Source organism: Enoplosus armatus, chromosome 14, assembly GCF_043641665.1.
Source record: "Enoplosus armatus isolate fEnoArm2 chromosome 14, fEnoArm2.hap1, whole genome shotgun sequence".
Taxonomy (NCBI): domain Eukaryota; kingdom Metazoa; phylum Chordata; class Actinopteri; order Centrarchiformes; family Enoplosidae; genus Enoplosus; species Enoplosus armatus.
The window spans coordinates 16,958,675-16,975,974 of record NC_092193.1 but is presented as its reverse complement, the minus strand read 5'-3'; the positions used below and the strand labels follow the sequence as shown (position 1 = coordinate 16,975,974).

Sequence of the window (17,300 nt, the reverse complement as noted above, 5' to 3'; positions counted from 1 at the left end):
TGATGATAATCTGTACAACTATATCATTAAAAGGCTACGTCTGAAAATAAATGAAAAATTGGTCATAATTGTAATCCGAGACAATTTTAACCACATGTTCACAAGTATTACAGATGTAAAAGACAGAGGTGTGGACTGGGTCCTGTTGGTTTTTCATTGTACTGGTGGAGCTACCTTTTTGTCAACATCTGGATCACAGACTATGTCTTAGACAGGACTTAAGTTATAAAAAGGCCTGAGCATATATTGATAGTAAGTAATGACAATCTTGGAGAAGAACCAACTTGTTCTGCTGCAACATGTGTGAAGTCAATCCTATACTCACTCAAGGCCAGACCCTCCGAAACTCAGTTGTCTGCCAGGTGTTCGTTAGTGCACGAGGGAAAAGTCAATATCAAAATGATGGAACACTGTTATGTGGATTTCCATTTTTTATCCTAAAGCTCATTTTAAAAAAAACTGTTCACAAATATGAAGTACAAAGTCAAAGGTGATAGAAACATCTCACTTATCCCCGTAGATTGTGTCCAAAAGTGTCAGAATCCAAAGATTGGCTGAACAACTGAACAACAACGGTGAAGCAGCCTCCTCACAGATTACTCCCCAGGGTCCCATCGTTTGAGACCAGCTGCAGATTTTGCAGCACATACTATACAAAGATATGCAGGACTCTTTATCAGTAATGCATGAATGAATAATCGTCCTGGGCCACATGCTTGTCTTCACAATCTCTATCAGGTCGACAGGGGTTTTTGGGGGCAGAAATAACTTTGAGTTTTTTTTACTTTATCTTCGAGTGCATCTTAACACAACATCCAGAGCACAACTTGGGGCTTTCAAAGCACGCAAAGACATACACATCGTCGAAGGCTTCAACATTAATCATGGTAAGTGTATCCACTGTGGCGCTGATGCACCTGACTTTGGTTATGGAGGTGAGCTATTGACCCCTTGTTCCTCCCACACTCCTGTTGCCTTTACACACCCATCATGTACCCATGCAGTGTACACAGCAGTCTTGAGCCCCAGAACAAGTAGTCCTATTCAGGAATACTAGTGTACCCCAGGAGTGCTGTTTTTAATTTACTCTGTGGTATTTGATTCAGTCTGTGGTAATTTGAAACATACATGTATTCAGTAACATGTTCCATGTCAGTACGATATCTTACAAGGCCCCTCAGGGCTCCATTATTAGGTGAAAACCTCCTTTAAGCTCTTATCATTTTGGTAAATATTCTGCTTTAGTTCATGGTTCTAAAGAAATATCACAATAAATCAAATGATCACAAGCTAATCGCCACACAGTGAACCTGGAGCTTTGGGGACACTGGAGGTTTGTGCCCCCTGGAGCAGCTGTCCCCCTTTGCCAAGTTTGTTATCCAACCTTGCTGTGGTTTGCAAAGCTGTTCAACATATTGGTCTTTTCTTGCAGATGCTTGTTTAGTGAATATCTCTGCAACACCAACTGCAAAGTCACCGGTTAGACTGGACTGGAGCACAGACTCCACTGTGAACAACACAGAGAGGGCGCTGTCTATGATGATGAGCCAAAACGTATTAATGTTTTTTCATATCTTTGCATATTCCACAAACTCTCATCCACCCAGGACTTTGTTGGTGCCACAGTTTCACCTCAGCGCTTAAAGAGTCCACTGCTCGGTAAACTGGGGCTGGTGCTGGTGGAGATTTGGAGGTTATCAAAGAGGGGTGTATCTATTTGGATGCACACCACAGCAGGACACCAATCGACCTTACAAGAGAGATGGAGGATTTGTAATGTGTCTTCATTGTACCATGTACCACTAATCTTATTTTCCCACAGCGGCTGTTTCTTTCCCTGTAGTATTTTCCGTCATACTGTATATCTTTCTGCATTCTGTCCCCATGACTTGCAATTAGATTGATTTTATTAGCACTTGTCTTTGCACTGAAACATTCATCCTTACTGGAAGAGAAGCTGACTGTGTGCAAGAGCCTATAACAAGATTCAGCAGCAACCACAGCAATCGTCTGCTAACGTTTGCATGAATTTACTCATTTTCAAAATAAATGTCAAGTTCTCCACTGACATACAAGAAGCCATCTCTCGAAGCAAAGTCCTGGAACCTGTTCTGACTGTTCACAACTATGACATGTCTGACTCGACACGTTTGTAATAAAGGAGACAAGGACATTGACATTAAACAAGACCTTGTTGTCCCGGTCGTCAATCTTATGATGTTCTCCAGTTCACTGCAGAATTCCTCGTTCCCCGTTCTCACATCGCCAAACAAGACAAACATTCCTCACAACATTACTTGTGGGGTATGTGTCGGGCGAGCAGCTGTTGATTTAGTGCAGTTTCACAGGAGTGCACATAGGAAGATGTGGTAGAGGCTACATACAGTCAGTCTGTTTGCCAGAGTCTCATTCAGAATCATAGTAAGAATGCAATAGACTGCATGTTTGCAGGTTTTTTGAAAGAGACACTTTATATGAAACTGCTTTGCGTACAGTGATCAACCAACCACCAGGCCCTGTTGCTTTTCCCAAATTCACATCTAAGTCTATAAGTCTATATACGTATTTTTTCCCATTTTAGACAGTAAAACTACTCAATGCAAGAATAAGTCACTTTAACATTCCAGCCGGGTAGCTATGTCTCCAAATGTCTACTGAGAGGAAATGAAATGATTCTGAAACTGATTCTTGCTTTAAAGTGAACTCACTTTGATACAAGAGTCTATCATCACCTTTCAAAGGATCCAGAGTGCATTAACAGCCATAACAGACTCACCAGCAAGATCAGAAGAAGTCAGATCAAACATGGGATCATTGTTTGGACTAGAAACATAAATCAGATGTTTTATTTGAGACAATGGGAACATTCAGACTAGTGTATACATTTCATCTAGGTCTTAAAAACCTGTTGAAGGCTGGACTATACAAGAAGCTGATAAAAGCCTGCCCCTTATATTGTTAGTGATATCTCCTGTCAGTAGGTGAGTACCTCGTAAAAATACTAGTTACAACTCCATGACATCAACTTGACAGTGTTGGACATGTAATATGTTACCTTCGGGTTAATATTGACGTGAACCTGAATTCCCTTTTCATCAACATCAGATAAAAGTAATAAAGAAGGAAATAGGCCTGATAACAATTCCACGGTCCATTTGACTATTCTTCCCTGCTGTGATCCTATATGAGGAGCGGTCAAACAAGCATGTGAAACTCGCACTATCCATTAAAAGCTATAAAATGAACCATACACCAACAGTATTTTAGCCTTTTGTGTTCCAAAGCTGCACCTGAGGTTCCTGGTTCACTTATTGTACGCTTTCAATGCTGATACCTACAGTAAACACATACATTGAACCTTTTTACCTACTTGTGTGGGCGTGTACAGACTGTGACATTCAGCACACAGGGCCCAAAACAAGGCTAAGGCCAGATATGGAAACTGAGGGTAACCATGGCAACAGCAGTGATGCGTCAAGCTACAGTGGTGAAACAAACCCAATGAAACTGAGTGAAACTGACTAAAACAAACTTTAAAAGTATATTACTGTCACACCAAAGTGTCAATTTTGTCATTTGGTCAGAGTTTATTTTAATTTGACACAGTTTTGTTTGTACATATGTTGTACTTTTATCAGATGTAATGTTAAAGGGGAACTCTCCAGCCCACTATGTAACTCATTCTCTGCTTTAGACCAGAAGCTGGAGGCTAAATTAGTCCCTACTAGGATAACACACAGAGGAGTTGCATTGTGGATAACGTATGCATGGAACAAAAAAGATATGTTTGTTTCTGCACCGATTTTGACTGTTAAACACGTCACAGTACAAACCTAACTTTTACAAATATAACTTTTTGGCAAACAGAAATACTTCTAGCATTTCACTGTTGAGACAGGAAATGAGTAGATTAGCAACTCTTTACCACTGGCTGGTCCTGTAAGCAGTTACAAGGTACATTATTGTATTTATGGAAAACATACCGACACTGTTTTCAGTCAGTGACAGGCTGAGAATAAGGCATGAGGGAGGGTTTGCCTCGGGCCCCTCAATCACTTAATCCACTCTGTCTTTATTATGTGCGTTGGCACAAAGTCATTTCCGTCCTCTGAGACTGACCTGTTGTCTGTTGCCAGGGCAACCGTAGTTCACCGAGCATCTCCTGCAGTGTGTGGAGCCGTGACGTGGGGGCGGCGCGTTTCGGTCTTTGTCGATCGTCGCCCACCCTGTGCGGGAGGCAGAGACACCTCCTCACAGCCAAACACAGACAGACCTGAGGGAGAGCTAAAGTCAGGATTAACACGAGATTAACACGAGACCGAGATTGAATTTTTCCCGTGTCATCAACAGATCATCACCACCATCGTCATGATGAAGATCGCCGGCAAACACTTGTTGTGCTTCTTCCTGCTTGCCTTCCCGCTGTCCTGGGCAGAGGACACGAAGAAAGATGTTAGGAAGACCGAGAATGACACAGGTGACAATTCAACCTTTCTTTTAAATGGTGTTTATGAACACAAACAAGTTGATTTTTTATTTCATTTTGCTGCTGTGAGCCTCTAAAAAGGCGTCTAAAGGCTACACCGTGAACGAAAATGGTGCAGCTTAGAATATAAACATAATGACTCCATAAAACATTTTATGTTGCTGTCTCCTTATAGTTCCCTCATAAAATGTATTTAGTCTGTAATTAACCAGAGCAGCCATGGGCTTGTTTTGCAAAGTAGTAAAACGAAAATAAATATATTTGAAAGGAGGAGAGACAGAGGTTGTGCCATGTTTACTTGTTTGTATTTAAAAAGACTTTTATAAAGAAAATAAAAAAATGTGAAAAAAAACCCAACTTGCAATGAAGCCGTTTACAATTCTTCACTAATACAGATATTTATGAATCCCATTATATTGTCAAACTCAAGTAAACAACATCTAGTCTTCCAGTTTATACTACAGGCTGAATACATTATTTTCATGTGAAGTGGTTTCATCTGCAGAAATTAGCAGAACCTTAGTGTTATAAAGATCATTTAATTCATGAACACATTTTCAAAATATTATCTTTGTCTTTTAACCAATCTTGCATCTCACTGTATTAAACCAGTGCTCGTATATCTGGTATGATTTTATAATTTTGGAAGCAAAAAAAGTTTTGAAGCGAATCATTGGACAGCTGACAGATCATCCCAGTGTTTGTGACAGCTTTAATTCAGGCAAACTATGGTTTCATTACATTTCAAGAGTCTGTTGTCCTGATGGGAGAGTTGCAACACAGTATGAGCAGGAAGTGCCGTATGTCACTCTCATTTTTGACCATAGAAATTACTAACTTAGTTCAACTTAATAGAATATTTTTTACTAAGTAGGGCTGTGCAATTAATAAAAATTGGCTTCCGATGATTATAAAAACAAGATAATCAAGACAAAAAGATTATTGTGCTGCATTCGGTTTCACAAAGATGCTCTCGTCTTGTCTCGTGTTATAAATCCAGCGCACCACTTTCCTTTTCAGTGGTGCCCTAAACGCCCAAACTCACTCTCAGCCAGGCTGTGGCATGTTTAGTAAGTTGTTTAATCATCTGAAATTCACACACAAATTGGTCAATGACTAAACAATAAAGGAACAAAAAACAAAGAGTTCTTCTCCCACCGCAACATTTTAAAAGTTTTTTTTAAAAGTTAATTAACTGCATGATGTTTCCAAAATCAGTGAGTAATCGTAATAATAATCATGATTAGGATTTTTGCCATAATCGAGCAGCCCTAATCCTAAACCTGCTTTACTGCTGCGAACATTGAGATGTAAACAAACCGCATCATAAACATTAACAATTTAGATTTTGTTTTCTGTTAGTGTTAAAGGCAATTAAAGGACCTTCCGATCAATTTGATGATGATGATGATGTGATAGCATGTTTGAGTCCTGAGATTGGAAATTCTGTGCTGCTGTGCTTTTTTTACAGTTGGATCAAGAATTGTTCCTTTTAAAGGTAACTTAACACAAGCTGAAAGTCTTGTTTGACACTGACCTCCAGTGGCTTGGCATGGCAGCGCAACATATCACATTATGAAGTCAAACAGTTGACACACATCCAGCAGACGCAGACCAACATTAGTATTCATTTGGAGTCACGTGTCTGGCCACCTGGTGAATGTAAGTCCTGTGTTCACACTCCTTTTAGATCTGTTTTTCGATCACCACCAACTCCACTGTGTTTATCAGCTTGTTGCTAATTGTGTCTGTTTGCAGTTGGTATTAGCGGCGAGACTGAGCCAAAACTGTAATTTTTCCCATTGTTAGTATGAAAATATTGATCGGTGCAGCTTCTTGCTGCAGTGATGTGTAAGTGTACTGAGGATCTGGTCAGTACACCGTGACATCACTGTTATGCTGGGCCAGAGGTAAAGTAGACCTGTCATCCAGAAGAGCTTTGAGGCTGGCATTAAGTACTAGCATTAGAGTAAGCATTAGTGTCTGTGTTATTTAGCTTGTGGTTTCCTGGTAGGAGCACGTACACAAAACAAAATAAATTAGGCAGAAAACTAATCAATGTATGAATATGCATACTAAAGGGAGGCCTTTAGGATGTAAACATGAATGGGAGAACATGAGGGGGAAGAAGTGTTTCATTACAATTTGTGATTGGGTGTGATTCTCCAGAAAAGGCTGTATTTCAAGTAGTCAAGTAAAGATGTCTAAAAGGGGAAGCTCTAAACTTGTAGGAGGGACTCAGCATCAGCAGGTAGAGAGGCATGAAACACCACCGAGCTGAACAAAGGTATTTTCTGCAGTATGAACAGGTCTAAACATCTGGCCAAAGATTAAAGTGAAGGTGTTGAGCTGGAGGGGAAAGCACAGCAACCATCCGTCATGAGGCAGAAGGAAAGACGACAGAGCCAAAAAGGAGGATTTTTGATTTGTTGCCTTTGTGAACTTGCATAGCATCCAGCTTGTAAAAGACACATTGTGGTACAAGGGTGTGGGTTTTGAAGGTGCCAGTAGACAGGAAGTGTGGAGCCAAATCATTTTAATGTGTACGGGAACACTGGCAATCCTAGCTGCGATTTCTGTAAAGAATATAACATGCTTGGATATTGATCCAGCTCCATATGTTTATGAGAACATACCAACACGCTTCAAAGTAAACATTAAATAAGCAAGTAAATTGTGTCTGTCTGTGCAGATGTAGATCTGGCATGGTGAAACACCAGTTATTGTTTTTTACGTACTGTTCTCAGAGCTGTTTGGCACTGTTAGATGTACAAAATTAAACCAGCACGGTCCATTTCAAATGTATGGAGCTGTCTTCAGTTCAAGCTGGAGGCCCATGATGGACATGCTCCTACTTCAAAAGAAAAAGAAGAATAATAGCAGATAATAAACAACAACCCAGCTGTCCGTCAGTAAAAATAATTTCAAAAGACTAAAAAAAACAAGAAAAAAACTTTACTCAAGGTCCGCTTACTACATTCTTCCTTAGAGGATGGGGTAGCTCAGTTGGCATCACATGACCTAAAAGTGTATGAAAGTTTCATCCTCAATGATCATGTTATTTGCAGTTAGATATCAAACCAAATTAACAAATCTGTAATTTATGTCTACCTGAGTTGCTGGAAAACACTTCACCTCTTTATTTAGTTTTACAACAACACAACAAAAAAAAACCCTAACATAACGGCATCACATACACACAAACACTTAATAAAAAATAATCAAACTAGACTAAGAGTCTCCAGCTAACTGCTCTGTGAAACTGTACTTAGGCACAGTTTCGGGCAAAATACTGACATCACCATGTTATATTGCTCACAATGACAAAGCTAACATGCTAATGTTTAGCAGGTATAATGTTCACCATGTTTATCATCTTAGTTTAGCGTATTAGCATGTTAACATTTGCTAATTAGTACTAATGACAGTACAGCTGAGGCTGATGAGAATCAGAATCAGAATCAGAATCAGAAACTGTTTATTGCCAAGTAACATACATTACAAGGAATTTGCTGTGGTCTGAAGGTGCTATTGTTTCATTAACAAATAAGTAGAATATAAAAGATAAAATAAGAATAAAAATAAAAATAAGATAAATAACAAACAGTGCAGTGACCAGAATAAAGTAAAGTGTCCAGATAAAGTGTCCAGTAGGGGGTGGGTGCGTTAATGTAACGCAGGGAGGACAGGGGTGATGTATGTTAATATAACGTATAACTAGTGTTTGTGTTCTGGGGGGGGGTCAATGTGAGTTTGTCAGGTTGACTGCAGAGGGGAAGAAACTGTTTTTGTGGCAGGAGGTTTTGGTCCTGATGGACCGCAGCCTCCTGCCAGAGGGGAGGGGGTCGAACAGATGGTGTCCGGGGTGGGAGGGGTCGGCAGCGATCTTCCCTGCTCTCCTCAGGGTCCTGGAGGAGTACAGGTCCTGAAGAGATGGGAGGTTGCAGCCGATCACCCTCTCTGCAGAGCGGATGATACGCTGCAGTCTGCATCTGTCCTTGGTGGAGGCAGCAGCGTACCAGACGGTGATGGAGGAGGTGAGGATGGACTCTATGATGGCGGTGTAGAAGTGAACCAGCGTTGTTTGTGGCAGGTTAAACTTCCTCAGCTGCCTCAGGAAGTACATCCTCTGTTGGGCTTTCTTGATGAGGGAGCTGATGTTCAGCTCCCACCGGAGGTCCCGGCTGATGATGGAGCTCAGGAAACGGAAGGACTCCACAGTGTCCACTGGAGAGTCACACAGGGTGATGGGGGCAGGTGGGGCTGCGCTCTTCCTGAAGTCTACAACCATCTCCACTGTCTTTGAAGCGTTAAGCTCCAGGTTGTTGCTGTTGCACCAGGTCACCAGATGGTCAATCTCCCACCTGTAGGCAGACTCATCCTCTCCAGAGATGAGTCCGATGAGGGTGGTGTCGTCCGCGAACTTCAGGAGCTTGACAGACTGGTGACTGGAGGTGCAGCTGTTGGTGTACAGGGAGAAGAGTAGAGGAGTCATTAGTTTTGCCAAATTACAAATTTGACCTGATGATGATGCTACATGAAAAGTCAGGATCAAGTTATTACAATTCATACATTTCATAATTCATGGGCACCATGGATATGTGTACCACATTTCATGGAAATCCATCCAGTAGATGTCGAGATATTCTATTCCGGACCAGCAGTGGACAGACCGTCAGACCTACATCTACCGTCCATAGAGCCATTCAGCAGGTTGTACAGATAGAGTTGACCACTATCACAAAACACCATCCCAAATGACCTGAAACAGCAGATCCTCCTGCCAACAGGCTGACAAATGATGCAGAGGGGGAGGATGAAAGAGCATCCCAAAGAAAACAGTACACATTTTGTACAACTGTTTCTCCAGTAATATTTGATGAAGTGTTGAAAACTCTCTTGAGTAGTTACATATGGATGGACATAACCAAAACATTTGCAAACATTTTCTTTTTTCCTAGAAGGCAAGAAAGAGCATAGACCCTCCAAATGCTCTTGCTCAGAGGAAATCTTGCAAAGGTCAACCCACCTGAGGACAGAGTAGCTGTTCTCTCTGAAGAAGGCCTCTACATGGATGGACGCCCAAGTTGTCAAGTCAATGAGGTTGCGTGTTCTTGGCTTGTTTAGGGAAAAATGTGCACCCACTGTAGCTATGAATTCCACGTAGCAAAACCCAGTTTCTGTAAATGGGTGTCAGCACGCCAAGTTCTCCACCATCACTCATCAATTAGCTGGCAATGCACTGAGCCTTTACCCCTCTCCTCGTGGGAGGCAACCCCACTTTGTCTGTTTGGGCTGACCCCAACCTGGTTCCATGGATGCTTGCCAGGCCACCTGCTCCTCACTCAGACACTGGCTCCGGGGGGGGGGGGGGGGGGGGCTGTTTCCTTATTTCATTTGAGGTTAATCTGTCCATTTGTGGTCGATTCAGAGGGGTTCTTGAATCGCTCTTATCTGCCTGGAGACTCTTCCAGCTGCTGCCTTGTCTTTCCAAGTCTGTGTTACTCTGTTGGAGGGATGAGCACTATTCCTCCACAAGATATTCCCTCATTTATACATACCACCTTTAATCTCATTTAGAGAGACCTGAGTACAGCAGATAGAAAGACACACTACAAACATAGTCAGATATAACAAAAAGATGAAAATGCATATTATATGATTTGTTCTCATGTAGAGCATTGTCCTTCACATTGGTCCAAAATCTTCCACATGTGTTCAACTGGGTTGAGATCTGGTGACTGTAAAGGCCATAGCATTTTATTCACATCATCATCACCAAACTATTCAGTGAGCCCTGGTGCACAGAAGCATTTGCATTTTGATATGTTTCTCCCCTCTTTTATTGAGGTTTATTCTTTAATTTCTCCCCCGTCGAGATGTTTACTTGTCATCTGAAACAAATCTTGGTCACAATCAAGTGTTGACCTGTAAGAACAAAGAGAGGAAAATAAACAAGACGCTGCATTGTTATTTCCCCGTCATGCGTGACAAGAATATAGGTCTCAAGAGAGTGTGGTGAGGTTTTTGTTTTTCTTGGCCAGGGAAACTGAATTGACCGCCAAAAAAAACCAAAATCATTATAATTATAATAAGCAATGATTCTTCTACTATTTTCCAACCCTAGCTTGGAGCCAAGTGAAGACCAGGCGACTGTTTGCGAGGCGAAGGATTTCTCCACCACAGGAAAGTCAGATCCCTGTAAGCGTTCGTTGTGCTTCTTAAAATGCCTTTGTTTGTCATATGATTTCACTGTATGTTCACTAACTTTCCAGTAAGGCAGGCTTATGAATGCTTGAAATGAGAAGTGTTTGACTCAAGGCTATGTTTGAATGTAAAGTTTGAGGTTTTGAGTATTAGTGGTATTAGTTGCACATGTGTCTGTGAATGCATCTTAATTGTTGAGTTTTAATCCAAACTTATGTTTCGCCTTAAGGAGCTTCAAAGTTAGAGAAATGCACTTATTCAACTTCATCTTTATTCTGTGTCTTCTTGTTCCCGCATTTCATTGAAACTTCATCACACAGACAGTAATACAGAGTGAAATATTTAAAACGAAGTCACAGTTTTTGATGACAGGAAATGGATTGTTTTGTGTCCATCATTTGAACACATTTCCTTTAATTCATCACATTTTTTGTGCCCTTAGAGGATACTGAGTCGTATTTAAAACCACTATGTGTGTAATTTAAAAACAATCAACTTAAACTACCACAATAATTTTAGAGGCTATTAAATTCTACATGTAGTGGCTTCACAGTAAAGTTCTATGTGTTGTAACTTGCAATAATTGTTTTTTTAGCCACTTCGGTGGAGTGAATGGTGAAGTTGTAATCAAACAGTAGCCTATTTATTCCAGCAGCAACATAAGCATTCATTTGAAGTCATTCCATAAAACCAAAACAGTGAGCTGAAAGACACTAAAACGCTCTGTAGAGGTGATGGGAACTGAAGAGTTGGGTGAAAACTGTCTGGGGGTTCGTCACAAGCGTCCCTTTTCACATTACACATAGTGATTTGAGGCATAGTGTATATATAAATATTGATCAGTGCAGCTTTAAAGTTTAGTTCTTTGTGTTTAAACTGTGTTTCTCCACACAACATGATTCATGATTCATAAAGATGTCCATAGGGATTTTAAGCATTTTTCCATTTTTTTGTGAGACATTTCGCATAAATTCTCTCCAAGTAAATTCTCTCCGTGTTGGCGTTGTTTCAGCGACACAAGTCAAACCTTATGACCCCCGCACGTCGCTGCGGCCGCCTGATGGAAAGCTGCTCCTCTCACTTGCCGTGCTGCGACCCCTGCGCCTCCTGCCGCTGTCGACTCTTCAACACCATCTGCCACTGCTGGAGGACAAACCCCCTGTGCTTAAAGAGGACGTAGACGTAGCACACACACACAAACACACACACACACACACACACACACACACCCATGCACAGGCACAGCCCAGCACTTGGACATATACAGTGTACATATATACACAGAGAAATGCACACACACGTAAACAGGCCTGTGGGTGTTCCTCCTGCACAGCACAGGTGCTCAGAGAACATCATTACACTTCAGAGTAAACATTTGGAAAGCCATGAAGCAGACTGAGGTTAAAAGTTCTTTCCATTCTCTGTGGCATGTCAGTGATGGAAAGGGAGATGGGAATGTAAGAGTGAAGCCTGTGTTGGCATGAATATGAAAATACTCGTTTACAGAATATCCATATACCCAACATACAGAATGTAGGTGTAACAAAGGATGAGTGATATATGCTTTGCCATGTATGTAGACAATCACGTGTAAACTGTGTGTTGTGCCTTGGGTATTTCCCACACTACTGCTGCTCTCCTGCACATCATGACTAGATTTACATTAGAACATAAAGTTCTATTTTTTAAACCCAGTGCCATACAGGCTAAATGTGAAAAAACAACAACATGTGTTTTGAGTCATCAGACAGATTTCTCTGTTCCATGCTTTGGAGAAAAGATATATTTGGCTCCCAAATTTGGAATTACCAAGTATTACACTCGTGTGGATTTATGAGTTAAAGTTAGTTTATATTTTTGCTATTCAATAAATACATTGTCAGCCCATATTATCTTTGTGATTTTGTTCTTTTCCTTTATTATTTTTCTTTAGGTGGAAATGTCCTGAAATGCTTAAATATAGAACTACAAGTAACTTATATGTGGATTTATGGGAGGAAACCATGTTTAATTTAGAAAATATGAGACACAGGATCATAACAAAGCAAAAAAAAAAGTAAAAGTAGTTATTGTGCAAATGTTTGCTGGCAGCGATCATGTGGATGAACAGGGACTCAACCTGCTTAGTATTCTTTTCTGGGATGATTATGAGGAAAGCCGAAATATACTGAACATTAAGCCTATGTGTAGGGGCCAAGTGTGTATCAAGGAGGGACGTGCATAGACACATGTTGATGTTAGTCTGTGTGAATACCAAAATAAATCCTATCCAGGAAAACTGTGGTCCAAATACTATATTACTTTGTCTGAGATACTGCCGGCTCCTCTTCTGATGGAAAGTCTGAAAGGGTGTCTGATGGCAAAAATAAGCACACACAATGAAATGCTACAGTAGCTATGTATCTGTTTTGAATGATGATCTATTTCATACAGATGTTCAATGTGTCCACATTGAAAAAGCCGTGAATGTAAAGGACTTGAAGCCAGCTATGAGTGAATTTCTGAATATAGCCTTAATGTCTTTTCAGTAATGTATCCACGATCTAGCAACCCATATAAGTTCATACAGCTGAAAACGAGCACTGTGTCTGATTATGTCAGAGCTGAAATCAAAAACTGTCATGCATACAAGGAGAAAGACGAGAGAAGGTTGGTGATTATGTGTAAACCGCATGATCTGTCCTCTAATGCTTGATTTGGCACAGATTCTTTCTCACACATGCAAGAGATGTACATACATTGAACATGCAAGCAAGCTTCGTTCCTTTTTCTCCTGCAAGATGTCAAAAGACTGACATGATTTATGCATTGACACTGTTTATTAAAAAGAGATATTTCCTTCTCTGTGTACAGAGTAGAGTACACTAAAAAAAAGAACCTGTATAGCCAGACTGAATGTACCCGAGAGCAGGAACTGAGACAGTGAACACTTTCAGGGCAGCTATGGAATTTCTTGGTGTCAAAGAGGAAGGGAAAATAACTGCATGAATGTTAGTCAGAGAGGGACTAATGCAGAAGTTGGGGACACATTTGCACAGGGGAACATCACTTTAACTGCAGCCAGGCTTGTTGGGAGCTCATCTGGCATCATGGCAGAGCTCAGTTTCAATGTGGATCATGGCTATCTGGAGGGTATGGTGCGGGGAATGAAAGCCGGGATTCTGACTTGCACTGACTATCACAATCTGGCCGAGTGTGACACACTTGAGGGTAAGAATATTGTATCACGCTGTCTTTTTAGGATTCACTTTTGTTTCATGAATTAAGCTATCCCAGAAATGTATAGGACCTGAAGCTATATCCTTTAATTCTTGTATATGTGTGGGTGGATGTCTATAAAACACTGCAGCGGAGTACTGATAGGAATGATTTCGCCCACCTGGACCCCATCTTTCTGATTTTTTTTTCCAGGAACCAAGCATTCCTTTCTTAGAGAGAGACAGAAAGTCCTTGAGGATAAAGACTGATGAGATGTTAGGGTTTAAGCACAGTATACATTTTCAGGAGTGTTTACACTCCCACTCACCCATCATGTCAGGCCAAACTGTGGGAGATGGCTCTTGGAAATAATCTTCAGCATAATTCACAATTGTAAAAACAGGCTCCAAGATTGAAAAATATACACCATATGTGTTATATAATCAGTATGCCTGCTGTTGGTCAAAAGTCAGAAAAAGCTGCCTCTCCATTATATACTGTACTATGATTCACCTCTTCCTTGACCTTTTGTAACTGCAACCTAACAGGAAGTGTCTGATGATGATGCCTGTGACGACGTGGACTCAAGTTAAGCCGAGACAACAGGGGGAGTCGAGTGCAAAACCTTTAGGCAATGTCTTTCCTCTCCTCAGACATGACGCTGCACCTGCAGAGTACAGACTACGGTAAGCTGCTGTCCCTGTCTGAAGAGGACCTGACTGTGTCTCTGGTGGACAGCAAGCTGAGGGAGAACCTGGTGACTGAATTCAGCTGCCTTCGCACCAACGCCCTGCCTCCACTATCTACCTTCCTTGACTATATAACGTATGCCACTGCTCTTAATGTACTAAGTTATACAATATAAATTATAAAAAGGTCACAGGTTGAGCAAATATTAGTTATTTATTTACTGTAGTTATCTATCCATTCAACATTGATTTTTGCTTCTCTCCAAAAGTAAAGTTAAGGCATATTTGTAAGGAAATGTGTAATATAAAAAGGGACATCCATTTACTGTGTCCTGTGTTGCCATAGCTACAGCTACATGATCGACAATGTGGTGATGCTGATCACTGGGGCCCTGAAACAGAGAGATGTGGCAGAACTCCTCCCGCGGTGTCACCCACTGGGAGCTTTCGACCAAATGGCAGCAGTGGGCATCGCACGTACCCCGACTGAGCTCTACTCTGCCATACTGGTGGACACACCACTAGGTACATTCATCTAATAATCTGTTTTTGACATACATGTATGTATATATATAGTAGTTAGTAATGGCAAGCTAACCGTCTAGCCAGCCAGGTTAGTGCTATTCAGTCACAATAGCTCTCCAAGCTTCTTCCTGCTTTCTCTGTCTTCCTCGCATTTTGTTTCTGTCAGTAAAGAGTTACTGAAAGGGGGAAGAACCCTCTCTGAGCTAGCGAGCACAGCCAGCTAATAACCTATGATAGCTTTCTTCATTTTGCACTGTCTGGCTCTGCGTTTAAGACAGCTGGCTTTCCATGTGTTTTTATTTTCATCATCCATATTTATTTTCATCATCCATATTGAAGTTAGAAAAAAAAGTGACATATGTTAATGATCAAACCGATGCCCATTGTGCTGATGTGTCATAGCTCAGTTTTTCCAGGATGCTGTGTCTGAGTCCAACCTGGATGAGATGGAAGCTGAGATCCTCAGGAACAAACTGTATAAGGTGACTACAGGGTGACATAAGACTTGCCTCACTACCATCATTTACCATGATGCCTGCGTCAGAGAGTGTATGTGTGTGTGTCCATAGATTCTGGACTGTAGGGTGTCGGACATGTTTAACAACTCCAGATGGCATGTTGTACAAGATGTGCAATGGTGTGCTGACAGCTGAAGTGACCATCTTTGGTTGAGGTCAGGGTTTTAACCCGTGTTACATCAGCAGACACTTCTGATCTGTTTGTTTGTTTTTTAAAAGGCATATTTAGAGTCTTTCCACTCTTTCTGCAAGAACATTGGGGGTGCAACAGAAGATATAATGTGTCCTGTCCTGGAGGTACTGTGACAATTTCCACAGCATGCATGGGCTTCATTTGTTGAAGTTTTATTACATTATATAAGACTTTTTACGGAAAATGTATGCGTCCTGCAGTTTGAGGCAGACAGGCGGGCCTTCATCATCACTGTGAACTCCTTCGGGACAGATCTCAGCGGTGCAGACAGGAGTGCGTTGTATCCATCTTGTGGCAAACTTTACCCTGAAGGGCTGCGACTGCTGGCCAAGGCAGAGGACCACGAGCAGGTCAAAGCTGTGGCCGACTGTTACCCAGTGAGTCTGATCTCATTCGGAGATACTTAATAAGAGCTGCTGTGTTGTTACTGCAGTTAGCTGAAGTCAGACATGTGTGTTAACTTTAACCTAAACCTCCCTGCAGGAGTATAAAATCATTTTTGATGACCCTGAGCCAGGATCAGATTTTAAGACTTTGGAGGACAGATTCTTTGAACAAGAGGTAATATTACTTTAATATTCTTCAGTATGAGTGTAGTGTTCCATCAACAGCCTCCAGATGATTTCTGTTGAACCTTTCACGTAGTAAAAATATGTGGACCAAGAGAAACATTTCACACTTCTGCTTTTCAAACGTGGGAATTCAAAATGTAATTTTATTGAAAAATCAGCAGCATAAATATTTTGACAAGTCGAACAGTGGGTGGAATTTTTACTCCACCGTTTCTGCAGAATGCAAACTGCAAACATGGAAATCATATTCCCAACTTGATTCATGTGTAAACTGTTTATCTTAATTGTACATCAACCTGTCTTTCTGTCTCTATGAGCGGCTTCGACTTTCATCCTCTTATCTTTTCTCAGGTGAAGCTGAACACACTGGCTTTCCTGCAGCAGTTCCACTTCGGGGTATTTTACTCCTACATCAAACTGAAGGAGCAGGAGAGTCGCAACATCGTCTGGATCTCTGAGTGTGTCACACAGAGACAGAAGTCCAAGATACACAACTACATACCCATCTTCCAGGGAACAAGTTAACTGAGCAATGAAGAGAAATACGTGCATGAGTTTAACATACAGCTGTGATATATAGCATACAACAAGGTAATAAATGCACTTTATCAAAAAATATGTGTTGATCTCTTTATGATCCAAGTTTGGTTGTGAGGATTAGTTACTGTGGTTCTACTAAAGTCACAAATATCTTCAGTGTTTATACTATAGACCACAGAAAATACAAAAATGAGGCTTCTACTCTCTGTAGTTAGTATGTTCACATTACTGGCACAATATCTGCATGTCTAAACAGGAAAAGTGTACATTTCAGGAGGTATAATAATGTAGAACTATACAATGCATTACAACATTTAAAACAAAATACAAATACGTAAGTAATGGAACACAAACAGTGGTATAAAAGTATAC

At 41.0% G+C, this 17,300-nt stretch overlaps 1 protein-coding gene and 1 pseudogene across 1 annotated transcript; both read left to right on the top strand.

Moving 5' to 3' along the window:
* The first annotated feature begins 4,368 nt into the window (after positions 1-4,368).
* On the top strand, positions 4,369-11,873 carry asip2b (agouti signaling protein, nonagouti homolog (mouse) 2b). The gene is made up of 3 exons (XM_070919162.1): positions 4,369-4,477; positions 10,614-10,687; positions 11,706-11,873. The coding sequence occupies exons 1-3, from the start codon at positions 4,369-4,371 to the stop codon at positions 11,871-11,873; spliced, it is 351 nt and encodes a 116-aa protein (XP_070775263.1).
* Positions 11,874-13,681: 1,808 nt separating this feature from the next.
* Positions 13,682-16,977, top strand: LOC139296664 (V-type proton ATPase subunit d 1-like; annotated as a pseudogene).
* The last annotated feature ends 323 nt before the right edge of the window (positions 16,978-17,300 follow it).